This window comes from Lycium barbarum, chromosome 12 (assembly GCF_019175385.1).
Source record: "Lycium barbarum isolate Lr01 chromosome 12, ASM1917538v2, whole genome shotgun sequence".
Classification (NCBI taxonomy): Eukaryota; Viridiplantae; Streptophyta; class Magnoliopsida; order Solanales; family Solanaceae; genus Lycium; species Lycium barbarum.
Window position 1 is genome coordinate 95,307,669 of NC_083348.1, and position 9,919 is coordinate 95,317,587.

Here is a 9,919-nt window from a genome sequence, read left to right on the forward strand (position 1 = left end):
CCCACAAACAATTGAATCAGTGGTTTCCCTCTCTTCCCTTTTCTGGGATCCTTAGGGAGTCATATATTAATTTTTAAAAGGACCTAAGTTAGTTAATACTTAATGGACATTTTATTTTTACACTAGCAGATTATTATACTAGTATTATTTTTCTAGTTACCACACCTTAAACTTCCTAGGAAAACAAAATTACCGGTTACTGTTTACAGTATTATAGGTCTAACTTAACTAATTTTTACACTTTAATGCACAAAAATCAAACTATGCTATGTTTGAATTTATTACCATAAAATAAGTAATGAGTGCCAATGTATTCCAAATACATGCAGATATGGTCAGGATTTTAAACACTCTCCTTAGCCGTTAATTAACTTTTAACATGAGTAAAAAGAAAAGGATATGGAATATGAGTATAAGGTGGCGCCATAAGGACCAGAAAATTTATCCAAATTTCTTGCACCACCCAAACATCATCTTCCAAATTCCACTCAAGACAAAAATATTCACAAAACTCTTTCAGTATGTGTGTGTGTGTGTGTATGTGTTAGGTGGTGCAGAAGGAGGATAACTGCAATGGCTATGGCAATAGCTCTTCGTAAGCTGTCCTCTACTGTTGACAAGCCCATTAAGCGTCTCCACAATGGTGGCTCTCTCTATTACATGGTTCGTCTTTCTTTAGTAGTATTACCTTAAGTTCTCTTGCCTTTGCTTAGTTTGATTAATGTATGTTGTTGTTGCAGTCATCTTTGCCTAGTGAAGCTGTCTACGACAAGGAAAAATCTGGAGTCACCGTAAGCTCGTTATGAATTGGAATCTGTTTGTTGTTTAATTGTACTTATACTCGTGTCTTTTCATTTCTAACTTGAAAGCCTGAATACTCTTCAGTGGCCAAAGCAACTGAATGCTCCACTAGAGGTTGTTGATCCTGAGATTGCTGATATTATTGAGCATGAGAAAGCCCGTCAATGGAAGGTTCTGTTTCTTTGTTTTTTTTCACCTCTTGCTCGCTCAAATTTTGTTCAGTTACTTATATTGGTATAGCTGACCTCAACCAATTTTGGATTAAGGCTTAATTGATTGATTTGATAATTTGTCTTGGCTGGGATTTGAGCCTTGGTCTTCACTTTTCACCCATTTTATTGTCCACTAGACCCCACCTTTGGATGCAAACGCTTTTCAGATTACTTGGTGGGGAGTCTTATTTGCTGAAATTAACTAACCGATCAATCTCCTATTAAGAGCATAGAATGCTTAGCTAATAATTTTTTATCAGAAAAAAGGCTAGCTAAGAATTATTATGTCTCGATCCTTTTACTCTTCTTATCACATATAGTATATGTGATAATTGTCTTTCCTTTGTTTAAGATGCAAAGAAGAAGTTATGGAAGTTAAATGTCTTACCAGAGTTACAAAATGCTTTCTTTAGGGGCTCGAACTCATTCCATCAGAAAACTTCACTTCCGTTTCGGTGATGCAAGCAGTTGGATCAGTTATGACTAACAAGTATAGTGAAGGATATCCTGGCGCCAGATATTATGGAGGAAATGAGTATGCAGAATGTTTACTATTTTTCCTTCTCCTAAGTCTTGTTTCATTAAACTATATTTCATCAGTTAGCTATATGAATATCAGATTTTCTTTTCCTATTATGAAAGAATGAGTGGCTGTCCAGGTACATAGACATGGCAGAAACCTTATGCCAGAAACGTGCTTTGGAAGCATTCAGGTTGGATCCTGCAAAATGGGGAGGTAATAGGTTTAATTCATTTTAGGGTGTAGTCCTCAGATTATATTTCATCACAAATGGTGCTAGAAATAAAAGTAATCATCCTCAATTAACCTTTTATTAATGCAGTGAATGTGCAGCCTCTATCAGGATCACCGGCTAATTTCCATGTTTACACTGCATTATTAAAACCTCATGAACGGATCATGGCTCTTGATCTTCCTCATGGTGGACATCTTTCTCATGGATATCAGGTGCTTCTATATTCTGTTGTTTCTCATCCTAAATGACACGTTTTCTGGCTGTTGAGAACCAGCACAGCATTAAAAAGTGTGAGCACTGAAGAAGCTTGCGTTAGTGGTTTGTGCCTTGTGGTGTAAATACTGTACTCCTTCCAGGGTCCTTGGTACTGGAAAATTAATGTTTTCTGGGATTCTATGAGGTGCATTTAGTTATATTACTTATGTTCTTCTGCTTTAGCATTGTTGTGAATGAAGAATTTCACTAGGATTTAAGCCAACACCCCATAAATTTTATCTGATATGTGAGTAAAGACAGTGTAAACTGGAATGCTGTTAAACGTGCTTATATCTGTCTGTATACAATTTCTATCTGGTTGGTTCATATATTGCATCGATTCTTAGAGTAATAACTTAATATGTTGGTGATGCTTTGCCACTTTATACAACAACAACAACAACATACCTAGTGAAATCCCACAATGTGGGGTCTGGGGAGGGTAAAGTGTACGCAGACCATACTTTATAAGACCAATTTTTTCTGCTTTAAGATCATGCATGATCTTACATTTATTACCGGTAAAATTTGAGTTATATGAAGTTCAGCGCATTTGAATTGGCGCATACATGAGTGCATGTATCTATTATGTTCATACATGCTGTACAGATCTGGAGTTGGAGTCGGCTTATTTCTTGGCAAAACTTGAGTTCTTCTTTCTAGTGTAATTATTCTATGGTTTAATTTTGATTACATTATATAGGGTTGTCTTATGTTATGTTTAATTATCACAGACTGATACAAAGAAGATATCTGCGGTCTCTATATTCTTTGAGACAATGCCATACAGACTCAATGAGAGCACTGGCTATATTGATTATGACCAGGTAGTTTCTGCTTTCTTTTTATAGTTCTTTTCATTTGACTTCTACCCTTCATCCTCTCCTTTTGAATAGTGTACTCGAGAACTCGTATAATCATATTCAACATTGTAAGTCCAGTTTCTTGTTCAGAGTTCGTTGTCTTTGACGCAAAAAGTTATGTAGAGGCACAAATCATAATTTGATAAGGAAAAGTAACATAATGTGATATCAGAAGGTCCATCCTTGATTCAGTGCAAATAATATTTCATCAGTACGAGACAATATGTTGGAGCTGGCGTTGCCTCCATTAATACATTTTTAAGATTATATTGAAGTTTCGTTTTACTTCTTAAAACTGATTTTTCATCTGGTTATGTTAGCAAGTGTAAAAGAAACTTATAAATGTTTATTCAGATACTAAGTTATTGAAGGCTGATCTATTTTACTTCGTGCTTGGATGTTAGGTTCTTAATAACAGATACCTTTTCTTTTTGAATAATTTGTGGCTTTTTATGTTTCTATGCAGCTTGAGAAAAGTGCCACACTCTTTAGGCCAAAATTAATTGTTGCTGGTGCTAGTGCCTATGCACGCCTTTATGACTATGAACGAATCCGTAAGGTAAACTTTACTTTACCATTATGCAGTATTTACTTTAGTTGTCTATATCAACTTAATAAAATTTAGAGAAGGCATTTGAACTAGTGCTTTTTTGCATATCTGACAGGTTTGCAACAAACAGAAGGCTATTTTGCTAGCAGATATGGCACACATTAGTGGATTGGTTGCAGCTGGAGTCATCCCATCACCATTTGATTATGCGGATGTTGTCACTACCACAACCCACAAGTCCCTTCGTGGGCCTCGTGGTGCTATGATTTTCTTCAGGAAGGGTGTTAAAGAGGTTAACAAGCAAGGCAAGGAGGTTAGTTAAAGAGAAGACTTCCACTTAACTGTTACTTCAGCAGCACATCTCTTAATATTCAACCAGTTTTGTAGGACTCTTTTCTACTTGCTGGATAAATCTAGGAGACATATCGCCTACTAGGTAGTGTTGAAACTAATAGCATAATTATGTCATGTTAATTTTGAAGGTCTTGTACGACTATGAAGAAAAAATTAATCAGGCAGTCTTTCCTGGACTTCAAGGTGGCCCCCACAATCACACCATTACTGGCTTGGCAGTTGCCTTGAAACAGGTTTCATATCTTTACAACAGCATTTTTGATAGTTCCGTCAATTGTATAGCCACTGGCTAAGTAAAAGATCTTCTTACTCATTATTCAGGGATGTAAAAGATCTGTGCTACGCGATGAAACAAGCTTTTTGAGATTTAAGAGCTGAACGGTTTTGACCTTAGTTCAGCAAATGATTTTGTGTAGCAAGCAGAATACAGAGCACCTATTGTCCCGGATAAACACCCATAGATAGTACTTGTGATGTCTTATTGAATCTTACAGTAATTTTTTTCCTCAAAGTGGTGAAAAACATATTATGATTATATGAAGCAGCTAGTCGAGGACTACAAACTAAAGAGGGTAGGATGCCTATCGAAATGAGAAAAGATGGAAAAGGCTATTACATCCAATTCAAATATTCTTGCATTTTCCGAAAAGGCCTAAAAACATTCATGAAAGTCATTTATGTATTACTGTATTCGAAGAGTTTTGAGAGTTTTTAGAAGAGCCGACCTCTCTAGCCATTGGAAATTCTTCTTTCTTCTTGTTGGCTTCTACACTTTCTGAAATAATTTCACTAACTCGAAAAGGCATTCCATTTTGCTCTTGAGTATTTCTTAGGTAATTTATGTAAACCGTTGTGATGGTGCTTGTTCTCATTATGCTTCTAATCCTACTAAATGCAGGCAACGACTCCAGAATACAGAGCTTACCAAGAGCAAGTCCTCAGCAACTGCTCAAAATTTGCCCAGGTAAGAGTCAATGAAGAATGCAGTTCCCAATAGAGTGCATATTAGTGAAATTCTACAGTTTATTTTCAGTAAGCTATAAATTATGGCTGAGTCATTATCTCCATAATACCACTTTCTTCGTTGCTGCTGCATATTTTCCATCTTGCAGGCTTTAGGGGAGAAGGGCTATGAACTTGTCTCTGGAGGAACCGATAATCACTTGGTTTTGGTGAACCTGAAAACCAAGGTAAAGTACGATCTCTTAGGACAAGGGCAAAACTTTCCTCTGTGAGTTCTCTGAGAGGACTAGTGAATGTAACAATTGCTCTTGATGAATTATCAAATCAAGCAATACAGTTATTACAGTGAGCTGTTATAAAGATCAGATGAGATTTCAGTGCATGAGGTTGCTGCATGTTATATATTGGCATCTTAAAGAAATAGTACACAGCACGTATTGAGCCCTGTCCTTTTACAGGGTATTGATGGTTCCAGGGTTGAAAAAGTCTTGGAAGCTGTACATATTGCAGCCAACAAGAACACTGTTCCAGGAGATGTATCTGCCATGGTCCCCGGTGGCATCAGAATGGGTAAAACACCTCTCTCTATGATAGTTTCTTCATTGAGTTAGTCTTCATCGTAAACAAACTCGATAAAACGGTTGTTAATCAGGAACTCCTGCACTCACTTCTCGGGGATTTCTTGAGGAAGATTTTGTGAAAGTTGCTGATTTCTTTGATGCTGCTGTGAAGATAGCAGTGAAAGTAAAGGCTGAATCTCAAGGTGTGTAAGATTCCAGCTAATAAAGTATATTGGTTATACACGTTCATGTTCTATGCACTGATGGTGTAGTTAAGTTGACCAACAACAATTTGTAACTCTCCATATTAAGTTTGATATGCTAACAAAGTAATAACCTGCAATGACGAGTTAAATTATATTGATAGAGTAGTATATAACTTAAATCTCATAAATTTCCTGTCTATAGATGTCCATCTGACTTGTTAGGTATACATGAGTCCCAAAGTTATATTGATAGAGTAGTATATAACTTAAATCTCATAATTTCCTGTCTATAGATGTCCATCTGACTTGTTAGGTATACATGAGTCCCAAAGTATGTGGAGTTTCCTTTTGTTATCACCCTTTTAGTTCTTTAAAGAAGAGACTTAAAAATCAGATTTTGTTACCTCAAATGCTTGCTTCGTTTGACTATGTGTTGTTTTTTTAAAACTACGAACTCCCTTCAGTCACCATAATATCGTCCTTTTGTATCAGGGACAAAGTTGAAAGACTTTGTAGCAACGCTAGAATCCAGTGCTCCAATCAAGTCTGAAATTGCAAAACTCCGCCATGATGTAGAGGAGTATGCTAAGCAGTTCCCTACAATTGGGTTCGAGAAAGAAACGATGAAGTACAAAAACTAAGTACATACACAAGGTATGTCATTGAGGGGTATTTTGCTTAGTCATGAACTGTGTCCTTTGACTATGATGAGCCATATAGCAACTGGAACTTATAAATATACTAGACGGCCTATGCCCGTGCTGCGCACCAACACTTTAGATTATAGTGCATCTATGTGTATGTAATTGTCTTTAAATAGTGATTATATATATATATATATATATATATATATATATATATATATATAGTATATATTATGTTCAAAACACGATTAATATAACATTGTAGTTTGTGCTCCGTATCTAAAATTTTATTATATTAATGTATGCTACGAATACAAAATCGGCAATTTTATTAATATTGTTTAAAAGAGAAGACTTATTTAAAAGGAAACTATTTTCCTTGCATATATATATACTATATTCAAAACACAATTAATCTAACATTGTAGTTTGTACTCCGTATCTAAAACTTTATTATATTAGTGTTTACTACGAATACAAAGTCTGCACTTTTTTTTTTTTGACATTATTTTTTTTTAATATGGGGTTCACTTTTTTTTTTATATTGTTTGATTTTGTTAATATGGGGTCCATTTTTTTTTACCGTGAGTTTGGAGATGGTGGGTTCCATTTTTTATTTTTTATTTTTTATTTTTATATTGCTTGATGTTGTTTAGTATGAGGTCCACCCTTTATGGGGTGCACTTTTATTTTTTGACATTATTAGTTTGTACTATTTTTATGCATATAATATATAATATTGTAGTTTGTGCTCCGTATCTAAAACTTTATTATATTAGTGTTTGCTACGAATACAAAGTCAACACTTTTTTTTTAACATTATATTTTTTTTAATATGGGGTTCAGTTTTTTTTTATTTTTTTATATTGCTTGATTTTGATAATATGAAGTCCACTTTTTTTTCCCATGAGTTTGGAGATGGTGAGTTCCACTTTTTTTTTTATTGCTCGGTGTTATTTAGTATGGGGCTCACCCTTTTTTTTTAAGGGATAACGAACGACGAAGCATGGGTCATGCTTTATATAGTTTCTTCTTTTTTTATTTTTATTTTTTATATTGCTTGGTGTTGTTTAGTATGGGGCCCACTCTTTTGGACATTATTAGTTTGCACTATTTTTCTGCATATAATATATATATATACTATGTTCAAAACACGATTAATATAACATTGTAGTTTGTGCTCCGTATCTAAAACTTTATTATATTAGTGTTTGCTACGAATACAAAGTCTGTACTTTTTTTTTTGACATTATTTGTTTTTTTTAATATGGGATTCACTTTTTTTTTTATATATATATTGCTTGATTTTGTCAATATGGGATACTATGTTCAAAAGACGATTAATATAACATTGTAGTTTGTGCTCCGTATTTAAAACTTTATTATATTAGTGTTTGTTACGAATACGCACGTGGCAATGAATCCATCATTATTGATTTAATGAGATACTTTGGAAATTACATGAATATTGTTTGATTTTTTAGTATGAGGTGTATTTTTTTTTTGACATTATTAATTTGCACTATTTTTATGCATATATATATATACTATGTTCAAAACACGATTAATATAACATTATAGTTTGTACTCCGTATCTAAAACTTTATTATATTAGTGTTTATTACAAATACAAAGTCTGAACTTTTTTTTTGACATTATTTTTTTTTAATATGGGGTTCACTTTTTTTTTTGATATTGTTTGATTTTGTTAATATGTGGTCCACTTTTTTTTACCGTGAGTTTAGAGCTGGTGGGTTCTACTTTTTTTTTTATTGCTTGATGTTGTTTAGTATGAGGTCCACCCTTTATGGGTGCACTTTTTTTTTTGCCATTATTAGTTTGTACTATTTTTATGCATATAATATATATACATATACTATGTTCAAAACACGATTAATATAACATTATAGTTTGTGCTCCGTATCTAAAACTTTATTATATTAGTGTTTGCTACGAATACAAATTCTGCACTTTTTTTTAACATTATATTTTTTTTAATATGGGGTTCACTTTTTTTTTTTTTTTATATTGCTTGATTTTGATAATATGGGGTCCACTTTTTTTCCCATGAGTTTGGAGATGGTAAGTTTCACTTTTTTTTCTTCCTTTTTTTTTTATTACTCGGTGTTATTTAGTATGGGGTCTTTTTTTTTAAGGGACAATGGACGACGAAGCATGGGTCTAAACCCATGCTTTATATAGTTTTTTTTATTATTATTATTATTTTTTATATTGCTTGGTGTTGTTTAGTATGGGGCCCACCCTTTTTTTTTTTATGACTAACGGACTACGAAGCATGGGTTGAGACCCATGCTTCTATGTAGTAGTAATAATGGTACTTCATATAGTATGGCCTATGATGTGAAAGCATAAGGATCATTTTCTATGCTTTGTGACTGGGATATTATCAGCATCATAATATGGATCTCAAAGAAACTTAGACTTGTTGGTTTTTCTTGAGAAGTAGTTCAGATCAGATTTACTCCTTTGTACACCATTAATGTGGTTATTTCCTTGCTCTTCATTTTCAATCGTGGCTCATTTGTTTTCTTTTCCCATTTGTGGTTTGTGCTTGGGTAACAGGCACCTAAATATCCAACTTCATAAAGGTGAAAGGGGAAGAAAATCCAACCATGGCTTGCTTTGAAGTACATCATTCTCACTCTTATATATGTAAAAAAATCCAGCAGACGTTGGTTCCGATGTGTGCCAATTTGTAACTTTGTATATTAAACACTTCCAATCCAACTGAGGTCCTTGAAGGCAATAAACTCTTGTTATCTACATGAAGTTTGTTCATTTACAAGTAGGATTCTGTTATTTCAATGTTCTGCTTTATTCCCTTGAGATCATGTTGCCACGAGGCACACGACAGTGAATCAAGGTAACCTAGTGGACTACAGGCCTACGATATCAATGATGCTACTCAGTAACAAATATATTGCACTGTTACGATCGGGTTGTCAAATAGTTTTCTTGACTATGATTTTTAAAATATTTTAGAATCATTTTTAATTGTAAAAAGATTGATTTACAATATTTTTTCAGACAGAATACATAGTTTACCCCTGATCATGAGACCAAATTCATGTGACACACCCGTGGACCCCGAGCAACCCTTTAACTACCCAACCTTTCCAGAGTGTATCCATGACGCACCATTTTGAATATGTAGGCACTTGTACTCTTGACATTTTTAGAGAAAGAGTGGCGGTACCAATGATCATCCCATGAGAGCTTGGACAACTTTTAGGAGTCAATTCCTCAAATGGTCACTCAATTTATAGAGAAATTCTACAAAAGTAACTGTTTAATTTTTTCGGACAATAAGGTCATCAAATTATGTTATTGTTTCCAATAAAGTAAATCATTCCATTTTTAGACATAAGACCCCTTAATCTATTTTTTTTGGGAAAATTTTAAAAATGTACAATCTATCATACAAAATTACATTTGTATAGCCATATTTTTAAATTACACCCCGCAAAGCCACTTTTTCACAATATACAACTTTATACATCTAGAGTAGACAATTTATCAACTTTGTATAAAAGTGTATAATAATGTATAAAGTGTATAATAATGTATAGGAGGTGTTTATATCCAAGGAAATTCAATTGTATACAACAATATACAATACATTTTCAATTGTAGTGAGGGTACAAGTATACAACGGGCTTCTGAAGTGAGGGGTACAAATTGGGCCATTTCGAGTAATTATTTTTCCTAAATAGTCATAGAGGGTTATTTTCCCCT

General features: G+C 33.8%; 1 protein-coding gene across 1 annotated transcript; it reads left to right on the plus strand.

Annotated features, from left to right (window-relative positions):
• Window positions 1–447: 447 nt before the first annotated feature.
• Window positions 448–8,947, plus strand: LOC132621975 (serine hydroxymethyltransferase, mitochondrial). The gene is made up of 16 exons (XM_060336480.1): window positions 448–663; window positions 741–791; window positions 886–972; window positions 1,427–1,548; window positions 1,673–1,749; window positions 1,856–1,980; window positions 2,758–2,850; window positions 3,353–3,445; window positions 3,552–3,749; window positions 3,919–4,023; window positions 4,689–4,754; window positions 4,903–4,980; window positions 5,212–5,323; window positions 5,406–5,516; window positions 6,012–6,173; window positions 8,747–8,947. The coding sequence occupies exons 1-15, from the start codon at window positions 574–576 to the stop codon at window positions 6,158–6,160; spliced, it is 1,557 nt and encodes a 518-aa protein (XP_060192463.1). The 5' UTR covers window positions 448–573; the 3' UTR covers window positions 6,161–6,173; window positions 8,747–8,947.
• The last annotated feature ends 972 nt before the right edge of the window (window positions 8,948–9,919 follow it).